The 16,210-nt window shown below is 48.8% G+C and overlaps 3 protein-coding genes across 3 annotated transcripts; 1 reads left to right on the plus strand and 2 right to left on the minus strand.

Annotated features, from left to right (window-relative positions):
• Nucleotides 1–86: 86 nt before the first annotated feature.
• On the plus strand, nucleotides 87–992 carry UCRPA7_6170 (putative acetylserotonin methytransferase-like protein; the record flags this gene model as incomplete). Its single annotated transcript, XM_007918710.1, has 2 exons — nucleotides 87–281; nucleotides 342–992. The coding sequence occupies 2 exons, from the start codon at nucleotides 87–89 to the stop codon at nucleotides 990–992; spliced, it is 846 nt and encodes a 281-aa protein (XP_007916901.1).
• Nucleotides 993–3,097: 2,105 nt separating this feature from the next.
• Nucleotides 3,098–4,907, minus strand: UCRPA7_6171 (putative glycoside hydrolase family 47 protein; the record flags this gene model as incomplete). Its single annotated transcript, XM_007918711.1, has 2 exons — nucleotides 3,098–3,235; nucleotides 3,291–4,907. 2 exons carry the CDS (start codon nucleotides 4,905–4,907, stop codon nucleotides 3,098–3,100), a joined length of 1,755 nt encoding a protein of 584 aa, XP_007916902.1.
• Nucleotides 4,908–6,211: 1,304 nt separating this feature from the next.
• On the minus strand, nucleotides 6,212–7,888 carry UCRPA7_6172 (putative glycosyl hydrolase family 43 protein; the record flags this gene model as incomplete). The annotated part of the gene is made up of 3 exons (XM_007918712.1): nucleotides 6,212–6,797; nucleotides 7,101–7,260; nucleotides 7,864–7,888. 3 exons carry the CDS (start codon nucleotides 7,886–7,888, stop codon nucleotides 6,212–6,214), a joined length of 771 nt encoding a protein of 256 aa, XP_007916903.1.
• Between the last annotated feature and the right edge of the window lie 8,322 nt (nucleotides 7,889–16,210).

Raw genomic sequence — 16,210 nt, forward strand, 5'->3', positions numbered from 1 at the left:
GTCAATCTAAAGCTTCAATTGAACAAGCCTAACCTCGACCTCTTCACTTTTAGATTTCTCACTCGCAGACCTGCCGACACTTCACCATGGCATTCCCGGTACCCAATGAGCCGCCGCCTAATTATATAGCCTCTGCCGCAGAACATGGCATTCGAATTCGGCAAAGCGCACCCATTCGCAAAGGCCCACTGCCATTCGAGCTTCCTATTCTGACACATCTCAAATCGAAGAGAGTCATTCTTGCTTCTGCTTCACCTAGGAGGAAAGCTTTGTTGTCACAAGTATGTACTACATCTCAATCACTCGCCAGAAGTACCACAGACCCTAACAGTTCCATTTAGGTCGGTCTCACGAACCTGGAGATCCTCCCATCCGAAAAGCCCGAAGACCTCTCCAAGACCGACTACGGCCCCTACGAGTACGTCGCCGCAACGGCGCGGCAAAAGTGCCTCGACGTCTACCAGGTTGCCTTGGCCCAGCAGGAGGCAGCACAAGGCACCACCGAAGCCGAAGCGCCCGCGGACCCAGCGCTCGTCATAGCCGCCGACACCGTCATCGTCACCCGCGACGGGCGCGTGCTGGAGAAGCCGCGCAGCGAGGCAGACCACATCCGCATGCTGCGGCACCTGCGCGACACGAGGATGCACCGCGTGCTGACGGCCGTGTGCGTGCTCGCGCCCAAGGACGACGCCAGCCACCCGGGGTACGAGATTGCGGCGCACACGGAGGAGACCAAGGTGTTCTTCGCGCAGGCGTCGGACGGGCTGCCGGATGATGTCATTGAGTCGTACGTGCGCACGCGCGAGGGCGCTGACAAGGCCGGGGGCTATGCGATACAGGGCATTGCAGGCATGATATTGGTGGAGAAGATCGAGGGCAGTGTGGATAATGTGGTTGGGCTGCCGGTGCGCAAGACTTTGGCGTTGGCTGAGAAGGTGGTCTTTCAACAGGGCGAGGAAGAGGTAGCAGAGGATGAAGAAGAAGAGGAGTAATATATACTCAGTTTCAGAGAGAAAAGATATGCCGTTGAGTTAGGAATTTAAAAGGCACACGGCGGAATAGAAAAATCAGTTAGAGCTTGAAATATAATGAGTTACGACGTAGCTTTCGCCTCTGTGACAAAATCTCAAGTCTTAGTGAAAACTGGGGCTCAAACTTGACATTGGAATCTGTTTCGATCCGTCAAGTCTTAACAACCATGTGTTATAGACAGTTATCCGTACCAAGACTGTCAATCGAGCAATGTCGAGTCCAAGAAGTGGCCCTCGGCCGAACATCTTAGTCTATACGTCCAGGGGCGTACGCCAACTACCTTCGATTATTATCTCAAGAACTATTCTTCTAGGGCCACCCTACATTAATCGAAGCCTATCAAAGGCTTTCGTCTCAAAAAGGCTGTGTCTACTTCTCTTTGCTAAAAGAGGATGTGTGTGGTTGGGTTGTGTAAAGAAAGTAGGAGATGGTCAGTCAGAAGAAGCGTCACAACTGTGACGCTGTGTCGCACATGCGGCAGCCGCTCCTGTGTACTTTCGTAGTAGTCAGCCACTGGCGCTTCTTGATAAGTTGGAAGCATAACCCATCCCACCCGATCAGCACATCAGTGAAAGTACTTCTGCCGTGCCTTCTCTTGATATGATACTTGATACATCTACACGATTTTTGTATCAAAAACGCCAAACTGAATTCAGACATGTCATGTATGTACTGTCTCGTATTGGTTTTGGCCATATCCACCGGAACTTGCATTCATGGTGCCCAGGGCCCCGAATTTGCATGGCTCAGCTTCTGTCGGAAAGAGCACTCCTCTTGTTGGATCTAAGCCGAGAATTTACACGTCTCGGGTCGATGTCACGATATCTAGAACGCCCGGTTGATCCAACATGCAACACCATCCGAAAACGTGCTCGCGTGAGTCAAATCCCGCCCGGGCGGACAGGATCCGTATTCAGACTGGCCGCCACTGCCAGTAGGGTTGTACAGCCGCCCCCGGATTCCCCATTTCTGCACTTTCTCGCATGTCTCCACGGGGCTTGTTGGGGGTCATGGTTTGTGGAAGGTGTGGTCGGTGGGGGTCAGGATTTATGAAAGCAATTTGTCACCGTCACGGTGAAAGGTGCTCGGTGCATCTCTCGGCTGCAAGGACTTTGGGGCTAAGAGGCAGTCTGCACGAATGGTATCGACCCTCGGTCGTTCTTGGTGTGGGCTTCTCCCATTAGGATGATGTCCCGGGCGGCACAAGATGAAGTCTACGTAGAAGCATACCCTGCCTGATCAGTGCGCCACCGAATGCCCCCCGGATCAGAGCGTTGGACGGGAACGAGGCTCCTGTTCCTACTTGTCCCGAACAGAGAACGTGTGGCTGACCCTGGCTCCTGGAAGTGTAGAGTTCTGATCCAATTGGTCCTGCCAATGCTAGAAAATGTCGAGGCCTCGAGTACTAGCAAGCTGCATTGCGGTCTGGAATTCCGGAGATGCCCAATGAGCAAAGGTTCATGAAAGAGAGGAGGAGCACGAGGACCGAGCTGGCGAGTATATCAAGGCTACGGTATCCATGTTATTGTTACCATATAGTTCCCATGAATGCTCTTCCCGAGATCCCTTGTGTCTATCCCAGAGCTACTGTTGAATCAAGGAGGGCAGAGTAGAGCTTCTTTATCAATATGCCTGAAACCCGAACGACCAGTCTGGCCGTCAAGCCTAGACTAGCAAACTCGGCCAAATCGAAGAAAGGCTTGGCTAAGGAAGGTCCGTTATGACTATGTCTTCCCACCCCGATATGCTGATAAGTTTCAGGAGCTGTTGAAAGATTGAACTTATGGTTGGATAGTACGTCAGACTATTGGACGCCTGAGAAGCTTCCAGTATTGTCGATGGAAACAGCTCAAGACAGGTTCCAACCCTGTCACAATATGTCTTAAACACACTCAACTGCGCTGGGTAACGATGGCTTTTCAGATCTTATTGTCAGATTATATGCTTTATTCTATCCCTGAACATCAGCTCGTGTTATTTCTTGTCTACCTTGAAACCTGTTTCCTTGGCCTGGGTTGATCCCTATCTTACGCCGTACTCCTAAAGCATTGGCCCATATACCTGTCTATATATTGTTTCCGCTTGGCTTGGGTAACTTTAATGGATGTGCCTCAGTGTTCAGGACGTAGTTGTCCAGACTGATCAAGTCGGGAGGCGAGAATATCAGATAGAAGTACTTCAGCGTCTCCGCCAGCCAGAAGCTCTGTGAAATGGTCAGAAGACACGCAATACCAACCCATGAATCGTTCGGGACTTACCTCCATCGAGTCCGTCTTCTGGATGACACCACCCCTTGTCACATCGTTGATTGCCGAGTAAGCAAACCGCGTCTCAGTGGCTTTCTTTATAGCCTCAAACATCTCCCAGGCAATGTCCTGATACTCTCTTTTCCCGGTCATCCGGTACAGCAAGAAAACACTCTCGATCGCCTCCGGCCGGAGCAGATATCTTGTATCGTGGGCGATGGCGTATCCCTTCGGCAACCTCTTGCTCCCCTCTTTCTTCCATCTTGCCTCGTCCCATGGACACCTCTCAAGGTTGGGTGTCTTACAAGCCAGCATGCGGAATTGCTCTGGCATGATGCCTACCGGCATCGACTTGTACGCCCACGCACAGCCTTTGGTAAGCTGCTCGCCAATTTCCACATACTCGCTGATGTCGAAAAGCTTGCCGCCCAAGGCGTACATACCTCCGGCGAAGCAAGCAAGGTGCTGGCCCTCGGGGATACGGTCAGCTGTAGTTACTCCATTAGAGTACATCGTACCAGCGAACAAGATATCCTCTTTCTCCTCATCCGGTAGCATAGGTCGAAAGAGCAAATTGTTCTTGGTGGTTTCCATGGCTTTCTTGAACATCTTCTTGTACACATCATCGAGACCGCCAAGTAGGGCGTACATCTTAGGCAGATACTCGTATAGAGAGTCGGCCATGGCACCAATCGTGAACGAACTATCAGGGGTTAGAAAGCCATTGGCGGCATCAATCCATGTGGGCCAGAGCCCCGGCAGCTTGGTCAAGTCCTGAGTACGAGCCAGCTCCTTCTTGATCTTATTTATGGCATCGAAGAACTTCAAATCTCCTGTTAATTGAGACAGCCGCGTGAACTCCAAAGACAAACTTCCAATGCTGGCGGATACCTCTCTGGGTGAGGCAACAAGCTCACCCTTCTTCGCCTTCTCAAAATTGAAGGCGTTGATTGGCATCCGAGTTGGCGTGTCGAAGGCGGCATAGAGCATGTGGCCGAGCTCAACGGCCTTGTTAAGGAGCATAGTTTCATTGCTCAGGTCATATGCTGCTAGAAGCCCACCCAGATATCGTATATTTGTCTCAAAGAGACTGCATTCTAGGGCTGTCGAGTTGTCCCAGTCGATAGTGGCGACGGCGTGGGCAGCCTCGTCGAACTCGTCCTTCATGTCCATGATCCAAAGGACGTCGAGCGAGTCGACCAATGTAGCTCCCCAGCCGCTGAACGTGTCCACCCCTCCAAGAGAGACTGGCGAGAGTTCATCGTAACCCCAAGAGTATTCCCTGTAGCTCTCCCAGCTCTTCTGAAATGTTTGTTTCACCACCTTTCTGCGTCTCTCCTGTGCCTTCCAGTGTCTTGTGTCATGTTGATCCTGGAAATCGTACTGGATTCTGCGCAACTGCAGAGGACTGCCAGATGGTAGCCGCTCATAGGATGCCACGGGGTGTTTCTCTGGTCGATGGGCCCAATCAAAGGTGCTGTGGACATAAGTGAAGGGACGCCGCCTAGTGCCGTCCTTTTGACGGGAAGGATAGCTCGTAATGAAAGTGAAATAAGAGATAGCGAGTGCAATGGCCACGAAGATGACCAAACGGCCAGACCTACTACGGTGGCCAGTAATGGCAGCCATTGTTCCAAGGTGGAAAATGGACCATGGGAAGATTCAAGGAAAGACTATGAAGAGCTGGCTCGAAGGAGCCCTCGAAGGAAAGGTGTTGAAGAATGAAGAGAGAAGGAGAAACGAGAGTTGCAACGGCCAGCTGCTATGTTTAATTGGCACTCACATCGAATCTATTGTTATCTGCGGCCCAGCAGGAGATACATGTGCATAGAAGGATATTAGGCGTCATGTCGATGTACCTCAACAGGTTCAGCTATCCCTTTCCACCAGCATGCTGCAGGTGATGTTGATCTCGTGTGAGGTGGAGCAGTGCAACCCGCCCGGCCCGCAAGCTAATCAATCCAGATCTACGGGCTTGACACAATGTGCTCGTCAGTTGGTGTTCGGCTCTGGCGAGTCTGGCGAGTCTGGCTCTGATCCAGTTTCACTCCTGGATTTTCTGTGGGGCTGTGGCAGTGACATGCAAGGATCTTTTCAAGATTATTGAAACATTGAAGAAAGAGACTTCAGCAGATATGAGCAATCATTTACGAAGAGTTTCCCGTCAATTGGGGCAACCAGGAACCATCGAACGGAGAGTTTGTTCGTCAGTAATCTATGATGCTGGTTGATGTTCTGAAACAAAAAACAAAACGTTGTGAAGAGCCTCCATGCCGCCTCCCTCGACTAATCCTTAATGAAGGCAAGTCGCGTGCGCGCAAAATGTCCCGCGTTCGCGGGGAGATGCATTGGACGATCCGGCACATGCTAGACTCTCGCTACGGCAGGGGATCGAGTCCCACAATCCGTCGAAGCCTGCAACCTTCCTTGCATCCCCTGCTGCTGCAGCGAGCTTGCCCTGTTCAAGGAGATTAAGCTCCGCTGCACCGTTCCCAGGGGACAGTGACACACTATCACAGTGTCACTAATTTTATGCAGTTCTTTTTGCCATTTCAATCGGCATTTACTATCTATGGTATACATGGGCGAATCTTGCTCAGACGTGAATTGGGTAACCAATGCTATAATAACCGTGGAAGAAGAACAAGAGACAAATTGCCGACTTTTTGGCCACTAAACAAACCCAGGCACTGTACTTGGTACGAAATATACTGAGTTCTCGTATGGAATTTTTTGGCACCGTCACTAGTCAACAATTTCACTGTACCAAAACGCCTTGCCTTGATGGTGTTCGACTCCAGAGTTACAACATTCACCGTCATCTTGTTGATATAGGACTTTCTAGGCCAAGCGGCATGCCATATTTACTCTACAAGGTACTATCACTATGTACATCGCTTGGAGGGTATGCTCCTTGCCCGAGGCTTGCTCTTTCACGAGCTCGTGAACGAGCTAATGAAAATAGAGCCACCCAGCGCTTTGGTAGCATAGTTGAATATGCCAAACCGGTACCCCATGAAGTATGCCCAGTTCGTCCACATTGTATACGACGGGCCCAGCTTCATGAAAGTCTTGCCGTTTGTGCTATAGCAAAAGTCAGCCGCCTTTGTGCCACTCGCTCGCGCATCCAGCGATACTCGCAGCCACACTTTCTTTCCGGAGATGTTCGCCGTTGCTACAACAGTGCCGTTGCTTGTCGTCGCCCACGTCGACTCGTCTTGCGTCATGTTATGCACAACTTGCAATGAGTAGCTGCTACCATTGCGAAAGACTCCGATCGAGGCGCTTCGGTCGCGGAAGGCAGCTAGGCCAAAGAAGTCGCCGTCAGCCATTTTGGTGAAGTCGATGGCGACGGTGCCGACGGGGAATTCGCCATGAATGCGGTGGGTGAGCGTATTCCGCGCAGCATACAGGTCAGATGTGACTGTAGCGGTCGATAGAGTAAGGCCATTGTTGACGGTGTATCTTGTCGTGTCTGGGTTATGGTTCCACTCCCACGCTGGCTCAAGTGATGTACCCCTGAAAGCGTCTGTACCAGTCCAGTTGGTTAGAGGGTGAGCTGGAAGGGGCATTGGATATGTAACGCCCCAACCACCGTTCGAATCAGTCATCAATGTTGGAAAGCCATCACTGCCCCAGGTAATCGGAGCCAAGACAGGCATTCTCCCGGCCGGATAAGCCCAAGTGAAGGACATGTAGTGCCAGTCCCCGTTTGCAGTCTCTATAAGGCTGCCTTGATGGGGAGCACCTCCGCCAGAAACAGGAGACTGAATGCCACTAACAAGAACCTTGCTGGTATAAGGTCCAAAAGGATTATCTGACTTCCAGATGTACGTCGTGTCGCCCGGATGATCGTCGAGAATATAGTATGTCCCGTCGCGTTTATACATGCGGTTTCCTTCGATTCCATCAGCACTGACATCTGAAGCGTTGAAGACATTCACAGTCTTGACCTGACTCAAACCATCCGCAGCAAGCTGTGCTACGTAAACATTGGTAGCGCCATATGCAATATACATAGTATCATTGTCATCGATAAGGAGCCCACAGTCATAGTAGCATGTACCACCGGGAGATTGAGCCGCTCTTGTCCAGGGGCCTGTTGGAGAGGGCGCGGTATATACATAACTGTACCAGAAATCGACACAGCCGATCCAATACCACAGCCCGTTGCTTTTCCGGTATCTAAGAGTCGACGCCCAAGTGCCTCGTCTGTAGGCTTGGCCGCCATCCAAGTTGTAGGCATCACCAAAGTCCAGAGTTGGTACGGAGTGGCCAATGATCTCCCAATTCGCTAGGTCGTACGACCGCAATAGCGGTGCTCCAGGGCTATAGTGCATGTTTGATGCAGAAAAGTAGAAAGCACCATCGGGTCCAACTGAGATGTCATTATCGGCGAAATCCTCATATACCACGGGATTGGTAAAATTGCTGCCGGTGAAGATTTGTCGTCGTGAGTTGGTGTCTACTGTGCTCTGCTGTGGTCATTAGAACAATTACGAGATCGAAACTCGAGCCCCTGAGACGGTGAATATATGTACTTTTGCAGCTCCACTCAATTGCCCGAAAGCTGTAACGAGCAGACATCTGAGTATGTGAATAGGCCTCATTTTGTTGGTGTGAGCCCAGTCAAGCATCTATTGTGTATAAATACATCACCCGCTGCCAATTAAAAGAAAAAAAAAAGGAAGGCAGATGGATGGTATGTTGAGCTGTTGCAAACGTTATATTTCCAAAAGCATAATTTGGCTACAGATCACAGGTTTTGTTAGAGGACAGCGAGCTCACATTGCATATTTCACCACCGGTTTTGTTGTTCTCGTATTCGGAATGTGAAGACCGTAGTACGGGAATGACTTTAAGGAAAAAAATCAAGCCAACTTCGTAGTCGGAGGAGGCAAGCCGAAATTGAGCTGCGGAGGTTCCTGGGCCGCTTGACAATTGTGGTGCCCACCGTTGTATCAGATACAACATTGAGCAGGGAGCGGTCACCGCGGGGTTTCCTTGTGAAGCTTGACTGCAACAAAAAGCTAGGTTTTCCCACCAGTCAATGAAGCGGTTATAGTAATCAAATAAACTCTTTCGAGAGACAGAACAATTCTAGATGAACGACGGGTTGTAGTTGATGGTTGATGTGAACAGGGCTGGACTTGAAGCTTAGGATCTGAGGCAACAGTGCTTGGTGCAACTCTTCTCAGAGTTCACTGTCTACAAACACTTGGGAAGTGCTCACAACTGAAAACGCCATTTTAGAAATACTATCTCATTCTCGGATAGGCTTCGCTCTTAATATTCTTACAGCCGAACGCTTATTAGGGGTTATGAGACAGCGTCGACCGCTGAATCGTGCAAGATCCGGTCCCTGTAACTTCCCGAAACACCAGCACTCCTCAGCAAGTCTCTCCGCGATCTTCCACAATAATGTTCTGTTTTTCGGTAGGTATAATCTTTAACATTGCCTCTGAGAGCTAGTTAGGGATTTTGGACGCCAAGAGGCACTGGTAATTGCTTAATCGCAAGCGGTTGGGTATTTAAACACACACACACACACACTCGAGAGATACACATATATATGTACATATGGTCCAATCCAAGCTATGTATCCATGGGGCGTATGGAAGGGCTTGGTTACTCTCAATTACGAAAAAGGGTGGTAAGACTTGCTGCTTACAAAGTGCGCTGTTTATGCATCATACTCTAAAAAGCAGCTATTGAGATTAGGTCAGCGCTCAAGGACTATAGTAGTTGGTAAAGGGTAAGTTCAACCCTCAACCCCCTATCTTCAAGCCTCAAGGAAAGCAGCACGCCACTCAACGCCTAATCTGACTCTATATTTCCCTCAAAAAGCTTTGATGAAGCATTGCGTTGAGCCTCAATTTGAAGAATTCTGCGGCACCAGGGCTTATTCGTGACATATTTTCAAGGCCGGTATCCCATTCCTTGCTTGCCTGCATAATATCATCATAATCCACGTCTTCTCCTGCCCACCAGGGTGTAGTCGAAGCTGGCATTTGCCTTGGTTGGCTTCTTTCAGCTTCAAGCTTCGACAACTCGTCCTGAGTCAGGCCGTCGTTGAGGTTTCCATTTACGTCGTATTCTAAAAGTGCTTGTCTGAAGAATCGACCAGATGCGTCTTCACTTGACAACAGTCGTGTTGAACTCATTGCCGCCTGGTCGAGGTCTCGAAAGTTGTACCAAGATCGTAGCGATCTGATATCGTCGAGAAACCAACTTCGATACACAGAACCAATGTCCTGTTCGATCCATCCGTAGTCCATAGCGCTTGTCCAGTCAAAACTTGATTGTCCGGTTGGCTTATAATCGCTCCCAAAATGGAAGGTGTGAACAAGTAGCGATATCTTAGTGCCAATTGTGGTCTCGCCAGGAGGAAATATTGGATCTATCACAGCCTGAATGCCGATATCCTCATCAATGACGTTCATCAACTCTACCACTTCCTCCCAAGTGTCCGGTAAATCACTGCATAGCCCGATTTTCTTCATCAGATAGAATAATTTCTCGTTGAAATTATCGACACCGATACCAAATCTCAACGACTCGGTTGCACGGAGTTCGAGGTCGCCTGTCATAGCCTCTAACCTGTCAGACGTGATTGTTTGACCTGTATCGAAAATTCTATAGTTCTCCAAGTGCAGTATGGGTTGTATCCTAACGGAGAAAACGTTCTTTCCTAAAGCCGAGTCCAACAGCAGCTTTGATTTTATAGCCTTGAATGGCTCTCGAAAGGAAGGATCGACGTGTTCTTCATCGTGTACCGAAAAGAGCTCTGATGCGGGAATGTCTAGCTCGCGCCTTATCAGGTCTTCTAGTTCTGTCCTCGTGCGACTTCTCTTTGCAGTGTTCTTCAATCTCCTGTCATTAGTCAAGAGAACTTGTTTTTGATATTCATCTTTCTTGTCCCATTCATTCAGGCAGAATTGACATAGCTTTCCTTCCCTATCAATTAGCCTAGGGCAGAATGTGACGCTCCTATTCTTTATCATTGTATCGTTAGGCTCAATGGTCAGAGGTTCTCTCGGAATACTTGTCCTTAGAATAATCGGTTCACAGGTTCGATCAGTGATAGGGCTGTACCCCTTGTGGACTGGCCCATGACTTATAGCGACAGCTATAGAGTTGTCAAAGTGCTGCACGAAGATGTCACATTTTTGCTGGAACGTCTCGCCACACATTGGACAGGAGCAGTCCGCGGGCAGGTGGGTAAGATTGAACCGCGTCGTCTCAACCATCTCTGGCAATTTCAAAACGGTCATCTCTATCGCGTCGCCTCGAGTTAGACGATAAAGTTTGATGTAGTCATTGTCCAGATCCGCTGAGATATTTGATGGGCTACATAGGGTTAGCTTCGTCCTGAGTCCTGTTTGCAAGTCGAGCACAATGACTGTATGACGTGATACATCTGGTTTCCGTGCGTAGAAGAAGTTGCAGCACGTTTCGTGAGCTCGCAACAGGACATATCGGCCGTTCGGTGAGAAACGTATGCCTTCTGAAGAGTCGACTTCAAAATCTAGAGGCTCTGAAAGCAAGAAAAAGGTATATTAGCAAAGGTCCTTTAGCGCCACGTTTTCGTATGAGAAGAGATGTGTCATGTCTGATGCCTACCTGCAATATTCACCGGTGGTCTTCCTGTATTGAAGTGTGAGAGCTTGACGCGGTGCCCAGGAGCAGCCCAAATAAGGAGAGGTTCCGTTGGATGCAGCGCCCAAGCTACTCGTGGGACACCTTCTTGGCTTCCATGGATAGTTCCCCCAGTCGTAGTGTGCACCATCCAGAGGACTTTATCCTTCTCGGAGTCGTATATACAACAGAAAAGCTCAAAAGAGGTCGCTTCTCGGATGATGCCGTCAATAACTTCTCCGACATCAAATTTTCGGCTATATTGGCAGACGTAAAGACCGTTTCGTGGAGCCTGAGTGATGATTGGTACAAACCCATCCTCCACATTGCGCTGTCCAGGCGTCACTTGCCACTTCTCTTTGAGCCCTGAAAAGGTGACCCTCTCTTCCGAAAATATGCTGTATCGAACCCTTGGACTTGTGCTATCGAAAATCTGCAGGAGTTGACTGGAACTCGGAGGACCAAAAGGTTGTACGCAGCAAGCGAAGGCACTCAGCGCTCGCTCGTATATGTTGACTTGAGGAACTATCGGAATTGCTTTGAGTCTCCGCTCGGTAGCTTGAGTCAAGAGGCTCAAAGTCCCAATCATGAGTAAACCCGAGTTGGCTATGCTAATTGTTTGACCTGATTGCAGAAACTTCACCGGGATAGACGAGCGAGCTTCCTGGATCTCCACATATGCTGGCTGAACATCGTATTCATCCACCATCTCAATGCGAATTGTCAAATCAAGGATCGAAAGAGTATCCTGTCCGCGCTTGATATCGGTTGTACGACCACTGGCTTCTATCAGTTGTACGCGATACAGAATGTTGAGTTCAGGTGAGAGTAGAAGACAAGAAGCCAAGATTCCCATCGTGTCCATGAGGTTGCCTCTCTGGCGTATACTAGAGTCCCTGCCTTGAAAATTTGCTATTTTTCGCTGTAAGTCGTTCAATTCAATTCTCTCTAGTCGTCCATCCGTTGTTACTGTCACTTCGTCGAGGTTCGCGTTCCAGTTTAAAAGCCTAGGAAAACTTGGATTCTCCTGTAGTTCGTCCCTGTGTAGGATTTTTAGCATCTATATGTATCTGTACTCTATCATGACTTACACCTTTATTGGGATAGGAATGATGTGCCGAAGTATCGGCTCTCTTCCAAAACCTGCTCTCTGCTGCTGGCCCTCAAACACAAGCAGGTGACTACCATCCGATATCATGCGGGGATTTGGAACGCCAGACGAAAAGCGAATATTACTGGTAGTACTCCAATGTTGCGGCACGTATATTACCACCTTAGAGGTATCACTAATGTCAGGAGTAAAACTAGGCTGACATGGAGCATCTTGAAAAGCCCACGAGTCAATGTCCTTGGATTTGGGCGGTAAGAGAATCATTAAATCGACCCAGGAATTGTCGGACTTATCATATACGCAAATTGTCCCTCGTTGAGACCTTAGCCTGGTTTTCCCCATTCCGGTATTCGTTGACCTTGCCGTTGTTTTGCGATGATTTGAGACTTTAAGAATAAGCAGAAACCTACCATGGTCGCTGATAGCAAGAATATGGCCTATCCCTTGGATCTGTATTTCCCGTTGTACGGCGAGCGTCTCCAATTCTAGCAGGGCCACGCATGTCCTGGTGAAAGACATGGCAAGGGTTGTGAAGTCGACGGTGACTTTTGCGCCATTGAAAGTATTGGGCGCGAGTTTCCAACGCTTCCAATGAATCTGGCCTTCGCTATTGAACCGGAAAGGACCTTGCGGCGTCAATAAGACTTGTGAGTCTGGAGAGAAGGCGAGCATCTTAGGATCATCGATCTTCCACACAGCTGGTTTTGTGTAGTTCAGCAGCTCACACTGGGTCATACCAGGGATCAGACTGAAAAGGCCTGCTCTAGACTGCCTCAAAGGATTTAGTTGAACCAAACAGACGACGTATTTCAGTATTGGGACATCAAATAGATATGATAGACTTCCTGTTTCGTTATCATCATCTTGGTTCTCAAGGCACAATCGGGCCAGAACATCGCCATCACCTGGCGAAGATATTTGATAACCTCTCCGGATTTTGGAGAAATGACTCTCATTACCGTCAAGTGAATTTGCTTTGGCAGCTGAATCCGAGCTCGCAAACGCGGAATGAACATGGATTGACAGATATCTCATCGCGCGTCGCGCATCCGACAATTCTTGTGTTATTTCTGTTGAAGGTGTAGTTTCCTCTGCACGAGGTATGACTGTAACGAATGAGAGGGCGAGCATTGTTTTGTCAGGGGAGATGACAGCTTGGTCGCAAACGGAATGTCCGATCCACATCTCTGCCACCAATAGCTTTGTTACTATATGATAACACTGGAGATAGCCTTGGTAACAAACATATGCGAGATCTCTCTCGGCGTCTATGCTGACGATGTGGTTCATCCATAATGGCGGACGAGAGCTTCGGGTTTGTAGCACTGCGTCACTGAATCGGACAACGGATTGGTGACTTTGCGCGGCAATGAGCTTTCGAAAACGGTTTTGCTTCGGCAGTAGGTCTATATGCAGAGAATAGACAAAGCGAGGCTGCTCCCAGAGAACATTTTGCCAATCAGTCATCAAAACAAGGAAGTCGGAGCACCAGTTCTCAACTTCCTGCCTCACAGAAGAATCTACTGGAGGGCCACGGCTACGTAGCCATGTCCAAAGACAGTCTGTGACCTCTTGGGCCAATGTGTCCGCACCCTCTCGACCAGCTGCCTTGGTTAACACTAGGGCAGCCACTAGCCATTTCAAGGAGTGATCAGAGGCCAGGAATCGGACGAGCGCCTTCTCCAATACAGCGCTCTCAATACCGACCTGACTGAAGGCTCTTAGATGTTTGAACCAGTTTAAGACAGCATACGAGAAGAGTTCCTTCCCACGAATTGTCTGATATTTGAGAATTGTCACCTCAGACGCGCTCTCGTACGCCAGATTTGGCACATCAGGAAATCCAAGAACCGACAGCATCTTGGATGCCACAGTGGCGTGAGCAAGTTGAATTTTGATAAAAGCTCCCGGCCCTGTTTTCTCATCGAGTAATTCTTTGACTGTAGGGTGAATAAAGCGCAAGAACATGTTCCTTTCGCCGCAAAACTCGACTAGCGGACCACACACTTGATAGATAAAAGTGTATTTGTCCTGTTCGATCCATTCATCATCGTCGTACTCGCCATCGACCATGGCAATGCCATTCTGAAGTTCATTCCAAGAAAGCAGTCTCGTGGCAGAGTATATCCACCAAAAGACCTCGGCGCCGTTCCTCTTACTAGCGGCTGCTTGAATGTAACTTTCGTAAGTCTTATAGATGCTCTGTGGGAGATCCTTCAAAGTAGATCTGATTGCAGCCTTGGAAGCAATTTTATCGCCATCAAGTTGTTCGAGAACCAAAGCTGCATAGAGAAGCATACCATGAGCACGCTCGCATACCGTGTTTATTATATCATTTCGGTGGTCTTGCGGAAGTAATGCAGTTGGTGACGCAGACCCATTGACATAGCGTTGCACAAACATCCTGAGATCGTTGCCTGTGTTTTCTGCCGTCATGGTGAGCTGCTGTATTCGAGGACTGTCAGTTCTAGATGGCTGAACCCTTTGAGATATCCGTACAATCTCAACAATGTCGTGTCTTGATGTAAGAAAAAGCTTCAAATGAGCTCCTTGACGGAGATCTACCTGTTTCTCCTGATCATCTCTCACATTAGATGCGCTACTGCTTGAATCATCAACCTCATAGTGATGGTCTCTTTTCCTTGTTTTCTCGCCAAGATTGCCAGGGGCTGACTCTTGTTCGCTGGGAGAATTGTGCTCAATGCTTTGATAAAGAATGACTGACAGAGGAGGTGAAGAAATACAGGAGTCTATTCCGTCGACCACAATGAATATTTTGCCAGACAAAGACATGAGAATGTCCCGAAAGACATTGATGAGACCTTCATCGAGTCCTTCTACAGGCTCTGACAGGTCCGTGTACTTGGTATGGAAGGCCCGTAAAATCTTGAGACCCTCATCGTCATTCCACTGACTTATCTGAGCGAGAAAGCTGCACATTACTTCTCTCAAAGTTGTACATGAAGGCTCTCGGCTGCAAAAGTGGTAAAGTATTCGGACAACTGCGGGCTCTGTTTGGTAGAGGTGGTGGACAGTTGTAGCAGCGAGGACGGACTTTCCGAAGCCTGGAGCTCCCTTAACCCATAAGACGGATGTGTTTGGGCTTCCATGAAAGTCCTGAAATTCTTGTCGCTGGAAAAACCAAGAGCAGCTTTCATAATCAGCCTCTACATCCACAAACTGTTGTGCGAGGTAGTGGTTCAGTAAACTCGAGCTGGGAAGGCCTCCAAGCTTAGTGAAGTACTCTTCCAAGTAACTTCGATGGTATTCTGGAGGTTTTTCATCGGAGCTTCCTTTTTCTACAGTATCCATAACAACCTGGTTTGATGATGCTTTGCCCAGTATCAGCTGCTACGATTAAGTAAAAACCGGAATGGTGCGAGGTCAAGCACACTTACACAACATTCCCAATGAATACGCCTTTTTTGCAGTTGGCGCTCCCACTAGAGCATCGGCAACCTTGTCTAACTCGAGTCGAATGTCAGGATCGGCAATGTATCCAAGCGTGATTGCTCGCAGTTTGGCTAGTTTGTCCCAGTCCGCCAACTCAACATCTTCAAGTCCCCTTTCGACATTGAATCGGTAGTAAAGCCCGTCAGTGCCTATGTATTTCCGTTTCATATCCTCTGCGCTTTTTTCTGAGTCAACGGCTAACTCTTTGAGGCTCTTCATGAGGCGTCTTGCATTCCATGTCAGTTTGTCGACCAGGCGATCTGCGGGAAGGATCTGAGTTGTTCTCCTTTTGCCAGTTCCAAGACTAACAACACAAGCTACCTTTCTTAATGAATCAAAGCATCGCTCTGCTTCATCATGGAGTTTATATATTGGATTGTTACAGCCAAGCGCGCCGTCAATAAAATTCTCCTTGCGCCCTGCTGGTCCAATCTGAACGGAGGCATAGTAGGTGGGTGCTGCTGCGGTAGCTCGAGCTGCTTCCCATATTGCGCAATCATATTCCTGGTTGTCCTTTGACTGATATGACCTGAGGAGTCTAATGTTCTTCACATCATCAGTGCAGACCGTACATACAAACCTACAAAAGTTTAGTGTTGGCTATAAATGAGCTGCGTTGCAAGAATCACTGACACTTTGCAGGTGTGATTATTTTCTGATCTAAGACGAGCTTCACTGTCGCCGAGCTTTTGCCTCACCTGAGCCCGGATAATACGGACGAAATCTTCGG

The sequence above is a fragment of the Phaeoacremonium minimum genome, assembly GCF_000392275.1.
Source record: "Phaeoacremonium minimum UCRPA7 unplaced genomic scaffold PA7_03_scaffold_454, whole genome shotgun sequence".
NCBI classification, from domain to species: Eukaryota; Fungi; Ascomycota; class Sordariomycetes; order Togniniales; family Togniniaceae; genus Phaeoacremonium; species Phaeoacremonium minimum.